This window comes from Dermacentor silvarum, chromosome 3 (assembly GCF_013339745.2).
Source record: "Dermacentor silvarum isolate Dsil-2018 chromosome 3, BIME_Dsil_1.4, whole genome shotgun sequence".
Classification (NCBI taxonomy): domain Eukaryota; kingdom Metazoa; phylum Arthropoda; class Arachnida; order Ixodida; family Ixodidae; genus Dermacentor; species Dermacentor silvarum.
In genome coordinates, this window is record NC_051156.1 from 229008371 (window position 1) to 229026578 (window position 18208).

Genomic DNA, 18208 nt, shown 5'->3' on the forward strand with positions numbered 1-18208 from the left:
ATTTCAGTTTACGCCGATGCGATAGTACGTTCATTGCATCTCGCTTGATTCGCATATTGCACACTTGTTTCTCTAATTTGCGTTTCTGTAACGTATATATTTGTCTTTACTAAGCATATATCGTCTCTTTGAAGTACTGACATTAAGATCTCGATTCTCGCATTTGTTTCCCCTTTATTAGATAGCTGACGACTTTATGCCTCGATTCCTCGAACACGCTACAGATTGTGCCACGAATCGTATAGTGCGCCTCCGTACGTCACGAGAATCGAAAACGGCCGCCGAGCCTCGCGTGGTCGAAACCTGTGCGCATTGTGTGGCTTGCAATTGCTGCACGAGACCGACTGAATCACGTGTGAGCATCATTCGCGATTGATAGAAGAGGTTATTCTACGTCACGAAGACAACAATGACGAGCGCCTTAAGCTTGTCACATTAAAAGATGATATCATTTGATGCACCATTGAGGAATTGAGGCACCATATACCGTCGTCACGCAGTCAGCAGCTATCTAATAGATCGTGTGGCACACATTCTTGTGTCAATAACCTTCAGTATTCCCGTTACAGAGCAATTAAATGTTTTCCAATATCATCGCGTGCCCTTAGGAATAATATATTCTTGTTGGTTTCGTTTTTCTTCTGTTCGGGGCAAAGCGCGGATGCTCCGGCAAAAACAAATCAGTTTGATAGCTACACGTCCGAAATTTAGCGCACAAATGTCAAGGTGCATGCTAGACACATTGGTGCGCTAAATTCCGGACGTGTAGTCATCAAACTGATCTGATGCACGTTTAACATCCACCTTGACATACAAAGAAGTTCCGACAAAAAAAAATAAACTCTGGTCCACCTGTACCAATTCGGGCTCTTGACGCGCCAGCGAGATGCACGAACTGAAAGGGCTCGGCACCGGACAGTCAGCATATATTTATGTCCACTGCAGGACGAAGGCCTCTCCCTGTGATCTCCGATTGCCCCTGTCTTGCGCTAGCTGATTCCAGCTTGCGCCCTCATGACTCCCATCGGACAGTAATGAGCAGAAATTCTGGACATTAGCTGAACGCCAACAGGACACGAACAGCGGCCGCCTCTAGCGGCCGCATGCGAAAGCTCGGCTGTTTTGTGAAAACACCGTAATTCGTTAATGTAGAAAACGCACGAGCAGCAGTCTGGAATACAGTCCTAGCCGCTCGTGTTGTGTGTACTTTTATTCGCGGGCAAATTTATTTCTGTTTATTTGTGCTGCTAAGCTTGTTTATATTGCATAGAAGCGAACAATACGTGAACAAAGTACTGCGAGATTCCGTCTGACGGATGCTTTTGTGCTCGCACTGCGTGAAGGCGTTGCACATGTTGAAATGAAGAATATGTGTTGATTAGCCCGAGTTGAGAACGGGCAGATGAGCTTGTACTTGACAGTGTGGACAATCGTGTGCGGTAGCTTGATATTATGCGGCATAATGAATAATAGGAGATGCAGCGTAGTAACCGTCAAAGACAGTAGGTGAACGCCTCAGATCGGCGGGCGGTTGAGGCGGCAATCTGGCTAGCGCCGCAGAACATAGGCTCGTTTCAGGAACAACACAGCTTGTGCGTTGTACACTTGGCCTTTACTTATTGAAAGCAGTGCTTCTCCAATGTACATAGATATTTATTCAGAGTCTCCATCAATAGACACAAAACGTAATGTAGATAGAAACCTACCCCAGATAAGAACCGTTTCCATATGGCCTAGTGGCTTCGTCTATCATCGATAAAGGTTGGCGACAAGGCTAACGTGACTCCGCTGTTTTGATTCCAACACTAAAGCATTATTGTTTCACAATGTCGCTGGTAGAGTTGACAGATTGCTTGAGCACACTGATCTACATCGCAGTTAGTGTTTTCGCGAAAGTATCGAATTTTTCTTTTTGTCTTAGCTTCTTATTCGAGCAGTGCGCCGCGTAGCTGTCCTCATTGGGGACACTATGTGGAAGGTTTCCACGCGCGCATTCGTGAGAAAAAAAAAATAAGGCTGTCAGGAGCAACATGTCTGCGAGCATGTGCATCTTACAATAACCAGTGGCACGTCCGTGTGATTCTAACTGCATGCTCGCTGAATACGTTTCTTAGATACGAAAATTTGTTGTCTTTTTTATTCTTTTTTTTTCGCTGTCCTGTTATAAAACATTGAATAAGGTCCTTCTGCCTGTACCCTATTTTTCATCCGACCATGGCGGTAACAAGAAGGCATTGCTCGGCTGCGCTTGTCTACCGAGCTTTAGATAAAACTTGGAGGCTTTGTCAGAACAATGGGCGAACAGCGCTCCTGGTGGGAAATGCTGATGCTGGTGCTGGAGTCCACAGGTCACTCAAGTCAGCGAAGCACCCTTACATAAACACCTTTAGATACTCGGAGAAAGGCTCTAGCAGGGCTCACCTAAATTTTTCAAATAATTACGGCCTTCCCGATTTTACAAAACAACGCAAGGCCTGCTCGGCTCCTTGTCAGCATGTGGCGAGCGTTTGAAAATGACCCGATGGCTACCCGAGTGAGGTTGGGCTCTTTGCAGCTTCCACGTGAGCACAGCCGAACGAGCCTTAAAACTTAAAAAAAAAGAAAAAGAAACGCTGCTCGACATTATAAACGCAGCGAGACATTTAACGTTACACGAATGTTGGCCCTACCGCGTGTCCGTGTTTCGTACGTTTCGCATGTCGTTCGATGCGCTCTGAAACCATCACGAACAGTTCCCCGTCATAGCGAAGAGAGAGAGAGAGAGAGTGAGAAAAAAAGAGGAGAGTTAAGCCAGCGTAAAACCGACTGGCTGCCCTGTACTGGAGTATCGGTAGTTAATAAATATGGTAGAAGACCTGAAATGTGGGACGAGGTGTTTGCTTATTTTATAGGCACGGATGGGGGAGCGAATCTCGCGCAGGCGGAGCTATGTTTGCTGCTGACCCTTCGTTGCTATGTCACTCGAGGTCGCGTGCAGACTGAAAATGGTGGGGATTTCAATGAACTGCTTGTGACGAAACACTCGACAGGTGCAGCTCTTGCCTCGGTGTGCTTTCTGCTCTCGCTTGTGGTCTGCGTTCCGCCCCACTATGCAGGCCTTCACTTCCAGCTTGCTTTGTAACCTATATATATATATATATATATATATATATATATATATATATATATATATATATATATATATATATATATATATTGTACTGGAGATTATCGGTACTGGCACGGTAAAGTGTGAAAGAGGAAGTCGACGAACTAGGAGTGCGCGCTCGATCGGTGTCCAGCTGAGACTGCTCCGTCTTCTTGTACATCAGTCAGACGCCCTGTGGACTTGCAAGAACATCCCGTGACATGTATCTCAGTAGGCGCATTGGGGTCTTAAATGGCACACATGTCTTTGCTACTTAGACGACATTGTGGTCTTTTCTACCGATTTCGATACGCATCTCGCCCGCCTTGAGCAAGTTCTTGCCTGTCTCACGTCAGCTGGGTTGCAACTCAATTTGAAAAAATGTCATTTTGGTGCCCGTAAGCTTACGATCCTAGGCCACGTCGTCTCCAAAGAGGGAATTCTGCCTGATCCTGCCAAACTTCGCGCCGTTGCTGAGTACCCCAAGCCCACTACTCTAAAGGAACTACGGAGCTTCATCGGTTTGTCTTCCTATTTCCGACGTTTCATTCGTAATTTTGCCTCGATCATCGCTGCCTTGACGCAGCTTCTTAATGGCTCGTCAGACCTGTCGGCTTGGAACTCGGAGTGTGACGAATCATTTATGAGGCTCCGCCGGCTCCTCACGTCCCCTCCAGTACTGCGCCACTTCGACCCCAATGCGCCTACTGAGATACATACGGATGCTAGCGGTGTCGGACTTGGCGCCATTCTCGCCCAACGCAAAGATGGCTTTGACGAGTACGTTGTCGCATATGCCAGCCGCACCCTAACGAAGGCAGAATCCAACTATTCTGTGACGGAAAAAGAATGTTTGGCGATTGTTTGGGCAATCAGCAAATTTCGTACTTATCTTTACGGCCGTCAGTTTGACGTTGTCACTGATCACCATGCCTTATGCTGGTTATCGTCCTTGAAAGATCCCAGTGGCCGCCTCGCTCGTTGGGCCTTACGGCTTCAAGAGTATGACAATATATATATATATATATATATATATATATATATATATATATATATATATATATTGGTCTTGCTTGTCTAACAAAGAGGTAAAAGCCGCACCCAGTTTCTTTTTGTTCGACTGCTGCATATTATGTGTGTAGCTACTTTTTGCCTCCAAGCGTGCAAAGGACGCCACCCAAACGCTCCTGTTATCATGTTATTATTGTTTAGAGCAAAATGCAATTCCGAATACCTTAGCGCGAACCCACACGTCGTAGAGTGCACACACGAATGGCGGCCGTGCGATGACGCCGTGCTTTTCCGGCAACAGTGCACTGTGTGGTTCTTCCCGCGGTAGGACCTTTGCAGTTATCACGTCGTCTGGCACTACCTTAACAACCTAGCCCTGCATTCAACTCCAGCACTCCCCCACCCCCCTCCCCCCTTCACCAATGTTGCATACCTCGGAAATGTATAGCCGACAAGAGCTGTACGAGCGGTAATTGATTTCCACCGGTATATGTAAGAAACAGAACCCTGTATCAATTCGCTACGACTTTTTGAGGGCTTACGATATACTAGCGCAAGCGAGTTGTACCCACTCGCTATCAGGCCGGATGGAAGCAACGTCTTACATATCTGCAGGGGCCGCTATAATGAGCCCTGGCGGCTGTCAGGTGAATAATCAGACAACGTGTTCGTGTATAGCTGACATTGCATGCCTCCAAGAATGGGCTGACTTTCCAAACCGCAAAAGCGAAAGCGATTTTCAATACTTTGTTGTGCTATGAATGCACTTGCCCAATAACTGACGCAAGAGGCCTGTTTGCTTTACGTATTTATTTTTTAAGGGACCGTCAACTAACCTACACAGGCTGTGAAAATATGCCAGAAGGGAGGCGATCCTCTAGGGTTGAGCGAGTCGGACGTGATTCTCGAAAGGCGAATCCCGCTCAAGAAGCCGCGCTAAGCTCCGTGAAGCGAGGCTATAACTTGAAACTTGGCCGCGAACATTTTAGTCCTCCACGTGATACCAAGGCTATATGCATAACTTAGTTTCTGTTCAATACGACGTATGTGTGTTCTTTGTCTCTCTTAAAACGGGTTCGTTATATTTAATTACCGCTCGCGCTTTCTTTTTAATGCGTATTGGAGAAAGTGGTCTTGTATAAAGGCGGCTCTGTCTTCGCAATCAACAATTTGAACTGCTGACTGGCAGTACGCTTTTGTGCGCATGCGAGGTCTCCCTCTTGAGTTGGCAGTGCCGTGCATTGTGCAGCAGCACTTTTAACGTGTAAAAGCGTCGTTCCGTTTCCCAAGTCCTCTTATCTTGAATAATAGAGCGACCAGCGCTCGACGAGACATAACAAAAGCATTAGTACACTACTTCGTAGCTAATTCCGCACTTCTTGAGGTGAATGAAAGACATAAATGTCGTTCTTGCTTTTGGCTTCTCTCCTATGTCAGCGTACAACAGTTATCGCGCTCATCGATTACTCTTACTGGCACCCAAGTACATAAAAACGAACTAAATAACATATCAAAAACTACTTATAGAGATGTTTCTATCAGAAACAGATGTCTCTATTTTGTTTTGGTGCTGTGAACGGTAAGCTCTCAGTTCAAATAAAGCAGCAAAAGGTTACCGGTCCCTCTGAAGAATAAAAAAAGTGCCAAAACACGCAGCCTCGGAGTCTCTTGAATACTGTAAATAAAGTAATCAGGCTTTTTAGCACGTCACAGGCTCAAGCACAAACAATCGTCTTGGTTAGCAGGAACTAGAAACCATCCACAAAAATACGTCGCCACGTTGCTAGACGGAAGCACTGATTGGATCGTGTCTTTTTGGTACAGGGAGCGCATTTGCGCATAGGAACTGTACATGATCTGTTGTTATAAGAGAGAGCAGGGACGTTGAAAAAAGCAACGTGCAATTTTGGCATTGCCAAACGCTGTTTTGTTACACTGTTCTGATTGGGTCAAGTCAGAGCTGAAGGGCTGTCATTTCTCTGCGGCGAAATAATGGTTGTAATGTGCGGGCTTCGGCGCTTTATGACCCTTACGACTATATACATACAGCCACTATCTCATATATATACAAAACTCATATTTCTCGACGTGTTTAAGAATACAAAGAGAAAGGTTTATTTTTTTTTCTCTTCGTTTCAGTTTCCTTGGCCGAAGCGCTGGGCACGCCCGATGTTTTTTACTCGGTCATTCGGTTGCCTTAAGACCCGATCTTATACTACGCCAGTTCTCGGCGACGCGCTTTCTCGCCTTGACAGACTTGTCAGGAAGGAAAATGAAGACAGTAATATTTTTTATTATTTTGGGGCATATAAAGAAACGCCATTGACAATGAACCGTTTCACTGTCTTGTTTTTTGTACATGTTGTCTCCCTTGCTTTTTGACTCTTGTAGTTTGTCAGTGTACTGTTAATGTGTTTCTCGTCCGAGGCCGTCGTAAGCGAACTTGTTCAAAACTGCGGAGAGGCGCCATCACAGGGTTCAGTGCAACCGGGCTTCACTGCGAATGACGCGGCACCGCTAGCTCTGCCATGGCCGCGGCTTGCTCCCCGCGCCGCCGCTGCATCCGCCATTTTTTTTTTTCGCCTCCTGCATGTGAGCATGCTCACGGGAGTCGTCTTGAAATTTCACCATGTGGTGTCGGCTCACACTTTCCGCAGAGCACGTTCCCAATAAGTCAATCTTTTTTGATAAAGACCACTCATTGCGAAGCAGGGAATCTAGTGTTGTCGCCTCTCCGCTCAAAAGCCGATTGTCTCATGTCATTCCCTGCCTTTAGTGCACACGTTAAATACCACGTCACCTCAACCCGGAGGTATACAAAAATTGGTACCAAAGCTTTTGTAACCTTGCCGGGTCTTGCATTATCAGGCGGATCCTCTCAAGATTGAGATCGGCCTTCTGTGTCTCCCCGTCTGATATTCGGCCAGACCGCAGCAGTTGCCTCACTGCAGGTCGGCGTATAGCACACCGAAAGCAAGGTGCCAAGTTTTTCCTGTAATGCGCCTAAGCGCGCACGGTGTCCACCAGCGCCAAGTTGCCTTCATATAAGAAGGAGTACTTGGGCAAAGCGTGTGAGGAGACAAGCCAATTTGGCACGCGAATATTTCGCACCTCGGTAATGCAAGGCCCGGTAACGGGTCGTCGGTGACCGACCTCTGCAATCGATGTTGTATATCCCCTGTTCTTGCAGAATTGTGCCGCAAAACTAGGCATAGCAGGTGGTGAGGGGTGACCCGAAACAACCAACTGTTTTGTTTAGGCTGAGAATGCGTGCCATGAAACTCTCGAGTGCTTCCTTTCCCGACCAGCGTTGTGTAGCCATTGTTTAGTCCCACTGCCCTTGTAGCGTCGGCACAGCCTTGCATTGTACGCGCAGCGAGATGCCACGCTCGCCGATGGCGCCTCTTTTGACGTACTGCTAGACGGTAGTTGTAGTGCATAGATGTCTTAGGAGGGTGTTTTTTACATTTGTTTCTGTTTTGTAACTATTTCGACCGGCGTGAATGTGCGACAGAGAGTGAGCGCTCGAATGGACCAATTTCAGCAACCGCCGTGCGCAGTAATTCGAAAGCACCACTGCACCTTTCTCGCACAGTGCGTGTGTTCTGGTCTCATATAACGTTCCTCGTATTTTTGTCTGTTGGTTCTATTACGACAGAAAGGTGCCAACTTGTGCTTCCAAGCCACGTAGGGTTTTTCTTGTCTCACCACCCTCTTCTGGGGCACATCTATTGTCAGACCATTCTCTCAGTGAAAGTGATCCGGATACCAGAAAACATACCAAAGAGCCAAGGCTTGTCTGGAAATGCAAACCCATTATGAATAGCGCAGATTGAACATGCACTGAGGAAGGTTACGACACTTTGGTGCCGTTTCCATTGTGAGTCCGTGTTTTATTTCCACTACGTCCTTGCAAGATGTCCTTCCGGCAAGGCCAAATCTCCTCCATTCACAAACCCGTCACTTCTTGATGAACAAATGGATGCGAGAGCTCGCCAACGAAAACGAGAGTGCTGCGCTGTACGTTTTTGGTACTTGTGTGTGTGTTGACAATCAAGCGAACGCCGGCGTTTCTCACCACGAGAGAAACGTTTCTTCTGCAAGCTGGCATCTAGTGTCAACAAGTCGCTACAGCGAGAGGGTGGCGAAACTAAGAAAACCGTTTTGGTGGTGGCGTCCAATTGGCGGCGCCATCCGACACACCGGCGAAGTGAAACTGGTCTATTCGAAGCGAGGTTACCAAACCTTCACATTGAACATGTTTTTGTTATTGCTGTTGGATGTTGATTTTGGTTTGTATGTTTGTTTTCTCCCTTTTGCTTGTGCGTGTTTGTTTATCCGCGGAGCTGTATGCACGCGGGTCACGGCGGCCTGTTATCGTTTTTTGTAAATATCAACTAAAATGACTCCTACACACACGGGGTCTTGTGCGACGCGAGTGTTATAACTTACTTTTTTTCTACCTGTGTATTTAAAGAGTGCGTGGATGTACACGAGCACGTATCCGGTGAAGAAAATGGTTTAGGAAAGAAACAACGCCAGAGGGAGTTTACTTTGCGCGTGCTGTGTGCGGAAAAGTATCACTTAAGAGTGCGGCTTTATGTTCTTATTCCGCCTTTCTCTCCGTTTATTTTTTTTTCTGTCCTTTCAGAGAATATTTTTTACGTTGTCTTTAAAAGCTAAGAAAGAAAGAGCACGCAAGCCACGATTTGTTCCTGCACCGTCTCTTGAGAAATAAAGAATATCTTCAAACGACGCATGGAAGCGATCTCTCTGACCAGACTGCGCTGCCCACCCGAGTGGCTCTGTGTGGTCGAGCGCAAGCCACGCATTCCGAAACGACGATCCTGTGGCGAACCTGGCGGCGGCCGAAGCAGGCCTTCGTGAAAGACGAGTTTCCACGTCCTTTCGGAATGCGAGGGTTAGCGCGTATTTCACAAACACGGCACTACGCACGACACACACTTAGCGGTGGCTGTTGCAGGAAAAGCTGCTAAAACCGTTCACCCGTCTATGAGCAACTGTTAGGCGGCATAGCCAAGAATAGTCAGCTGTGCTTGCGTATAGACAAAGCAATAACTTATCGATACTTCTGGGCTCAACACTGTCAGCATGTCAGGGCGTGCTTCAGTCTCACGGACTCATAGCTTTTCCTGGTTGAAAGGAATCTGCCTTGTAGAATAATAATAATAATAATAATAATAATAATAATAATAATAATAATAATAATAATAATAATAATAATAATAATAATAAAATTATTATTATCTGTGCTCGCGAGCTATTTTCTGTGGCAATGAAAGGAAAAGTACAGAAGCGACGAACACGCTCAAGCAAATAGTCACACAGTCAAATTCGCGTTTGGCAACAGAAAACATAAGCATCTTGTTTACTGCGGCACATATATTAAAATAAGACATATATTGCAACTCACTGCTCAATTTGAATATCGCTTTGCTATCCCGCGTGTTGGCACGTGCAAGAACGTCGTGGCAAACTATAGGCTGCGTCTGCTCCTAGAATCAGCGCTGTCACACTTGGCGCGTGTGCTCCGCCCTGGTTGCTTTCTCTTCGTTGCCACAGTTGTCAAACCAGGCTACTGATATCAGCGTGTAGTCTACCACGCCTCAGTACTTTTGTAACTGTGACAAAGCGCGCTTTGCGGGAGGATATGCATGTTCCACGCATGCGCAGAGAAGGGAGACACAACACACCGAGCGGCATCGGCAATCAGATTGTTCTGCTAAAGGGACCTTAGAGGAAATTCAAACTAGATAGAAAGGTTCTGTAATAACGACTCGTCATTCGTAGCGAGAACAGAGGTTTTGCAAGCGAAAAAAATTACGAAAATGGAAAACTGGAGTGGCGCCGCCTGTTACGGTCTATGTTACCTCTCATGTGACGTCAACACTGGCTGATTCACCGAGAGCGGCATAGAGGCAGGTCACGTGGAGGTCACATGAACTCGTCCGTTTGGTGCGGGCGGTTTAAACGGAGCAGCGGTGCAACCTTTTGCGGCTATGTTCTAGGCAACCTGGCGATACATTGGCACAAAAAAAGAAGTAACATCCAGGTCGACTTACTATTTTCACTTAGTAAAGCAAAAGTGGATTCGTCTCATATTGCGCGCCGAGAAACTAAGAAACGGCGCAGCAGTACGACCAGATCGAAGGCGCTCATAGCGTGCACTGGCGCATCGACCGCAGACCGAACGATGTCAACATGCGATTCTGGTGCCTTCGTTTTGTTTGCTTTCTCTGGCGAGTGCTGGAAGGCGAATTGTGCCTTCAGCATAAGCGACGTACAAAGCCATGTTAAGCGTGGCGAAATTGGAACATAAAAAAAAAAGGGGGGGGGGGGGGGGGGGGGGCTCCTTGTCTAAATATCCCTTTTTGCTTGTGTAATAATGCCTCATATTTGGATTCCTGAGCGCGGACCAAGTGAGCGCGGACTCCGTTTGGGTGCCTCCGTGCAGGAACAAGCGCCGAGTGTTTCGATTGCTTTTGTTTTCGCGAGTAAGGCCTGAATCGAAATATTGAAATCGTTCGGAGCAAGGCGGAACAAAGCGGAGCGACGAAAGCTCGCCGGAAAGAACTCGCCACGCTGGTTGCCGCTGCCGCCGCGCTAGCTGAGTCACACAACACAATATTACATTGACGCTTGTCGTGACAGTTGCAATCCGCTTCGGCGTGCCCTTGCGGGTGATTTTTTATTTCGAAGCGTTCTTCTTCTTTAGTGTCTTTATTCGCTAGATGTTTTCTTAAAGCAAACCTGTCTCGTTTGTTCGTGTGTTCTTTTTTTTTGTCCTTTGTTATTCCTGCGGCTTCGCAGACTTGCACTATGCAGCAAGCAAAAGGGCAAGCACATAGCGAACATTTTCCCTTCGTCACTCATGCTCATCATCAGCAGGGCAATATCGCTGCAATTTGGTGTACAATGCCTATCCTGCTATTTATAACCTAAACTTCGTACACGATATTCACGCCACTCCGCTCGAGTGCTAGACACTTCGCAAGAATAAATTATGAATCTTTGCGCACCAATGCCGCAACGTGGCCCTGAGAAATACCGTAAGCTCAGAATTAATATTACTAGGGGTGTGCGAACGTTTTAGAACTTAGAAAAACAAATCGAATAATGCTAGATTTGATTCGGTCATCGAATCTAATTGTCGGTATGTGAAAACACGAATATTTTCCGACAAGTTTTCGAATAGTTTAAATCCTCTTGTGCGCACAGTCAAACATAAAGTTTGAGCAAAAGTGAGATAAATTTATCACGGCGACCACAATATGTCGTCGACATAATACGCGAGGGAGAGAAAGAGCAGGCTATATACTACATACACGCTTTTGAATCTTTACTTTCCTATCGCTTTACCTCCCCTCTCTCCCCAGCGTAGGGTAGCAAACCGGACCTTCCCCTCAGGTTAACCTCCCTGCCCTTTCTTCTCTCTCTGAACCGCGATGATTCTCCGACGGTTACCTGCTACGCGAACAAACTGCCTATTTCTTGCTCCATCGCGAAACAAACAATGTCTTATAACGTTATGAGGCATTGACAGACGCTTGCGAACATTGCGAATATGAACATCGTTTCATATTAATGCTAAGAACAACTGTTTATTATTCGAAGAGAATTTGAAAGTTATTCGGTTCGCTTCGTTTGCTGGCATTATTCGATTCGCACTGGATTCGGCCTCAAAAATCACTATTCGTACACCCCTAAATACGAGCTTCCTCCCGCATCGGCGCCGTCGGAAACCACTCACTCGGTGTTTCACAGCCAAGTCTCCACATATATGGTTCGATCTCGACGACTGCGTGCATTGCGAGCCGTAAGCTTCTTCTGCTGGCTCAGTGAGCAGGCCGTCGATGTGAAATGCTCTCCAGTTTCTTTCACTGACTGTTTCGCAGCGGTGCTGGCCCTTATTCAATGGCTGTCAAGTGCAAGAGGTGATGCTGCCACATGGCATTTCATATCTTTTTTTCTGTGTCCCTCCACCTTTGTTGTTCGGCTCCCGGCATTGTAGAATGGCACGCTCTGTACTGACACCTCGCCGGGTCGCTCGACTAACGTCTTTGTAGTGTGTAGACTGAGCTGCCCGACCAGAGTCCGCGAATGTGCCTGCTTGCTGCGACGCACGACTCTGGTCGGTGCACTCTGTTTGTTTCTCGCCTGCTGTGCTTTCCTCGTATTGCCTGTACCCGCGATGAGCGTTCTTTCTCTGTCGCAGTGCTCTCCTATTTTCCTGTCAATACAAGAGCACCTGACGAGTGAGCCTGTATGATTTCACCGCTTTTCTTTTGTAGTTGCGATACGTACGTAGTTCTGCAGCGGCAATTTTGTGTGAACCGCGTGCCTTTCTCCAGAGCTCTTCTGACAGTTACTGTGTCCCTTCCGGCGATCAACAAATGATAAACAAATCAACTGCAATTAACAACGCGTCCCTCAGCGGGCACCACTGTGGCAAGCTACCTGGGAAGAGCTCTGGAGGGCGCTCGCGGTACTTGCTGGCGCATGGTGCCCCCCTGTAGACCATAGTGGGAGGAGGAAAGAGCCCCTCCTCCGAGTGTTGTGAGCGTTGCTTGTGTCCCAAGCAGGAGAGCATGTGCTCCCGTTTCTTGGTGAGCGTCCCAAAGAGGAGTGCGTAGAACCTGCCCGCTGCTGGTTGAGCGGTATTGTGTAACACACGTGGCCACTCTAGTCCGAGCTTCTTTCTGCCTCCGCAGGCCGATTAACACCGTAGCACTCGAGTCTAACCAACCTCTAACTCAGTCTGTTTGAACGGGCCTGCAAATACGCAGGGTGCCTTCAAGGTATCTGCCTCGCGTTCTCTTCGACTGGAAAATTGCGCATATTGAAGACCCCCTCATTTTTATGCATGTTGTTCCTTGAAATTGGTTCAAGAATGGTGGCAGAGCCAATACTAATTTGACAGTTATGCAACAGCAATAGTTCAAAACACGGAACACTTCAGAAAATGCCATTCCTCGCTATTAATTGGCTGAATGGAAATGTTCACTTACGTATTTGGTTTTGTCACTTTTAAATCTAGTTCTGAAAAATAATAAACCCGCGCACAATTGAGGAATTTCTTAACGGCAGAGATCACTTGCAAAGCTCGAGGCTGGCCCTCACTTGTAGTAGCCGATGTGAAGGAGCTTTCGCTTGTCTTGTTGCCAGACTGAATTGTGTGAATCGCTTAAAGAAATTATAGCTTCCACGTTGCAGCACTCTTCTTGTCTTATCCTGGGCTGAGCCTTCCGAAACGCACCCTTCTTGTTTGCTTCGTCCGGCTCTCAAATTATGAAATCTAAGCTCTGTCGTGACGTCACGTGCAACGTTTCTGCCACGGTAGGCGAGGTTGTTCACGTGACCCTTGCAGAGGCGCGCGAATCAGCGCTCAAATCGTTCTGACCATTGAAAACATGTGTGGGGCCGAAATGTGTTTGGTAGCCATGTCTGTTCAGCTCTGCTATGCCTAGCTTTGTGGTGTCCCCCGCCTCTCACGTTGTGTCTGTTCCCAAGGCGGCCACTAGAATGGTTTGCGACAGAAAACGGCCGTCGCCGATAGATGGCGTACGGCTGGGGCCGCTTCCACCCTAGACTGCCGTAGTGATGGTGGAAATGTTTCTTCTTTTGTTGCGCTGCCTGTGATGTGCAACTGGCGCACTGTGTTGTTGTTGTAGTTGCTGCTTCGTCACGTGTGTACCATGTCGAGCAGAACGCAGGTCGGCACATTTTATTGTCTCCGCAGTGTGTAACTGTAGCAGATGGCCGCTGTTTCCCAGCAGCGAAAAACACTGTCGGAAAGCTTGCCTACATCCGTCTCACATTGGGATGAGTGAGCGCATGCCTTTTCCGTGTATCTGCTTATTCGCGTCGCTGTCTTACATACATAGGGCTGCTGACATAACAAGCGTGCCAGATTTTCAATGATCTCCGTTACTAAATCTGACCGCAGCGTAGCCTTCAATACAAAACATTAAATCATTGTGAAGAACAGAAAACGAAACGTGTCGTACCCTGTAATGTATGCCACCTTCCTTGTGCTTTAATCACCTAATGACGCTGACTGTCGCCGATACCTTTTTTTTTTCGATTTCACCATACGTGTATGCAGTTGCTGTTTACTGTGTGCCGTCTCTGTTTCGATCTGCGAAGGCTTAACGCCTTCGAGCGTCCGAATGTGCAGCAAGATTGGCCAAGTTAGTCGCGCACTGTGCGTTGACGCTCTGGGAACACCACGTATGTGTTGAGTCTAGCGTGCATTTGCCGACAGCAGAACCCGTTGCCGATGCTGTAGTGTTGTCGTCAGTTAGTGCGTGCTTGTCTTAGTGTGGTGCCCGTAGCTGGAGCAGCGAAAGAGCGCCGTCGCATTGGTAGTAGTGACGGCGTCTCGTCGCTGTAGATTCTCATGCCTGCTGTCCTGGCTCCTGTTTACGCGCACTCCTCGCCCGCTTAGAGACCACGAAGGAGAACAAAGCGCAGTAATACGAGGGAAATAACTTCCTACACCGCGCATAAACATGAATGAAATACGAGTTATTTATAATTTGGCGTAAATACATATACACACTTGAATTAGAGGAAAGGGAAAGCAAGGAGCGGGCTGGAAACTGCCGCCGCATCGGGGGCACAGCCTGTGCCTGTCTACTTTTCGGAGACATAGAAATGGAAGGTACAAAGAAGGGAAGTAAACAGCAAACAAAGAACAAGACGTCAAATGCCAAAGAATAAAGCGAGACAATGACAAAATATAGAGTACGGCCAGTCACTGCAGGTCGCGCTATACTAAAGCAATGCTGAAAAATGGGAGCAGTTATGTCCCAAGTCACTCGCTTACAAAGGATACAAACGGGAAGCCAAGCTAGTTTCTTCTAGAAAACTAAGAACGACGCGATAAGCTTGATCAACCGTGGTATCAGAAACAAAAAGACCTTTCTTAATCTTCCGTGATAGCATTTTTGTTGTGTGCTTTTATCTCCAGTCCGCAGGTTCTGGTTAGGTTTTTATAATTTTTTAATATCTTTTCTACATACATTGCAGCTGTCATGCTACTTGGTCTTAATATATATATATATATATATATATATATATATATATATATATATATATATTGAAGCCTCACACATCGATATATTTCTTTTCCGCATCAACAATTTATATTTTTGTTTTTCTCTGCATACTGGTCGTCTCGCTTTCTCAACTCGTGTTCGCTAATTCGCGCGCTCCTTTACCTTAATTCCCGCCTTCCATCCTGATACACTTGCTTTTTTCATCTACATTTACTTTCGCTTTCCCGCATTCCCAGTTGCCTTCACAGAGCCGCGTTCTCTCTGTTCGAATTATACTGCGAGATAAATCGAGGTTCGGCGGCGGTAGAAAGTGGCGACATCCCAGCCGCTCCAACCGGCAAGGAATTCGCCTCTTTGCATGTTCTCAGCTAAGACAAAAAGACGACAAGTAAGACGCGCCTGTCTTGCGAGTTTCTGCCTCGTGCTTTCAGTCATACAGGCCAAATGCTTGCGTGTAAACCTTTGTATGAGAGGCTATTTCTTTCCTCGTCTTGCAAAAACGTGCTCGCGGCAACTTCCCCGGTTTTCCATAGTGGCCTAATATTTGTTGCATCAGTCGAGTGATTGATTTTTTTTTTATTGTTTGGTTTTACGCATGCCTCTCCCTTCGTCGCATCCAGGAAATACGTGTCATACGCGTCGGCGCACTTCACAATGACCTTTGTGCTTTTCTTTACTCCCGCTTGCGGCAAAAATTAGTAAAGTGCATGAAAACGCCAGGGTGCGATTCCAAGCTTTCCGACTCAAATTGCATTTCGTTTCTTTCAAATAAATCGCTATACAGCAATTAGTGATAGTGGATTCCCGATAATGTATCGCTTCGTTCTGCTTTGTTACCATTTTTCTAGGCACGCTCACCGAAATAAACATTTCGCGTTAGCTCTTTTCCCCCTTTTTATCTGGATGAGACAAACCCGAGTAATTGCGCTCTGTACCGATTCCGGAGAAAATAGCGTGCATACTCGTCCAATGCAGATGTATTTTGCGTAGTCTTAGCCAGTCACTTAGCCCGTCCCAGTTAAGTAACTCAATAGGCGAAATATCTTAATAACTCAAAATAACCCAACCTTGCGTAGTCAATTTTTTACTATACCTATTTGCATGCGAGCTTCTCATTTAGACGTGAAACTTGCTGTGGTCCTTTGTCCTTGTGACTGCTTAGCCTGTAGAGTAAATCAGTGGCGCCCTCTGCATAAGGTGAACTGCACAAGCGACAGTCAACGAACAATTAATTTCATGCATCCCGGTGTTCGGTATACACAAAAACCTTTTCCAACGAAAGCATCCTTCAGGCCTATTTCTGAAATCTGCTCTCACGTGTGTGAGGCGAAGCAGTTGCATGTTCGTCACATAGCTCACGCAACACGTTCAGTCCGCTGCATCTTTCCCATGCAGGCGTCAATTTTTATAGCAATTCACAGTGTTCTCTCAGAGCTCGATTGCTAAGTTCCTTTTTTTTTTTTGTCGGTACAGTAGTGTTCCCTCTTGTTGGTGGCACAAAGCCTTGCAATGAATTAGGTTCCATACTTCGCGGCGACGTCACTCTCTGTATAATGCTGGCGTATTCAGATATAACTGAAAATTTGTAGAGGTGATAGCAACTAAATAAGAGCCGATATTGTTCTTCGCGATAGCGAAAAATCCGAAAGAAGCTAAAATACAGTTAGAAGCTTGGCATGGCAGTAAGCATTTAAATATAAGGGTCGTGTTCTAAAAAGGCACTCACCACGAAGCATGAGGTGTCAGGAATTCAGCGCTATTCCACGTACTTAAAGGCCACTAATTTACGTTTTCGTATGGCACCTTCCTCTTCTTTCCTTTCGTTATATTAAAGCAATGTGTTATCACAGCAAATTTGCGTATCGTTGTCGTACGCTTCGAATATTCAGTAGTATTTCCAACCTTCACTTTCTTTTTTTCTCTCTCTCTTTTTTAACTCTTTTTTATTTTTTGCAAATGTATATTCTTTCCTTTTGATATCGTTTCCTAATTCTTTTACCGGAAGGCATTGTTCCCTACATTCGCTCAAACCTCACAGGCCGCAAAGGAACTGGCAGCTTACTTTCTCGAAAACGCTGTTCCGACCACGCCTCTTCTCTTACCGGACAAAAATAATTAATGCGACAATACACTGCACGCAAAAGCTTGCCTCTAAACACGTAGTCGTGGTGATGGCAGGAGCCCATTGCCCCCCGGACTCTGGAGTGGACAGCAGCAGTGAGTAGCCAGTGTATTCTATTGCTGGAGTTTTTCTTTTTGCTGCACTTGGTGGTTGCAGTTCGCTGTGGCTTTTTATTTCTTTTGTTTTTTTTAGGCGATCACGTCTTTGTTTTGTATTTATTTTTGCACTCATCGCCGATCATGTATGCTTTGTGCCTGTGTAATCGAAACCCCTGCATTCGCCATGCCGCCATATTCGCCTTCGTAAACAACGTGACAGAGGCGCTTGTGCAGTCGAAGTAGTACACCCGAAGGCTCCTCCTTATTTCTCCGTTTTTTGTTCTTCAGTGAGAAGCATCCCTTGCTTCTTGCTACCAGCCAGACACAATGAGGCAGGTACGTTCCTTCGCTACGCGCCGGGCAGATTCGAACCCCCTATAGTGCAGTATGCGCTACCCGTTATTCAGTCGCGGAACACTCGGCGACGTTGCCACTCTCCTTTCTTTGTGCCAGCTCGCCGACAATCTTATGTGGCAATGAACGGGGGCGGAGTTTCTGCACGCGTCTTACTGCTCCAAGTATACCGGCAGCGTCTGAAAGCGCTTTTGGTGTCTTGGAACACATACGGGATGGCAGGGGGATCAGCGTGGCTACCACGTGCGACGGTTTCGCATTTTCCCCTAACGCGGAAGAGAAAAGGTGGAATTGTGGGGCGAAATCAACAAGCAGTGGTCTATTTGGCTGTTATAAGTAAGATCTCCTCTTTCCCAGCTTAGACTAACAACGCGGATGAGAAAATGGTCCAGGAGCGCTTTGCTTCCGTCGCTTT

The 18208-nt window shown here is 46.7% G+C and overlaps 1 protein-coding gene across 4 annotated transcripts in view; it reads left to right on the forward strand.

Moving 5' to 3' along the window:
• LOC119446839 (RNA-binding protein Musashi homolog Rbp6) overlaps positions 1–18208 on the forward strand; it is a 648548-nt gene that overhangs the window by 572651 nt on the left and 57689 nt on the right. Inside the window, exon 13 of one of the 4 annotated variants that reach the window (XM_037711404.2) lies at positions 6278–8880. The exons of the other annotated variants lie outside the window; for them this stretch is intronic. Coding sequence (XP_037567332.1) covers positions 6278–6339 — 62 coding nt within the window. The 3' untranslated portion in view covers positions 6340–8880. Of the gene's footprint in view, positions 1–6277; positions 8881–18208 lie in introns of those variants that run through there. 4 annotated transcript variants of the gene reach the window in all.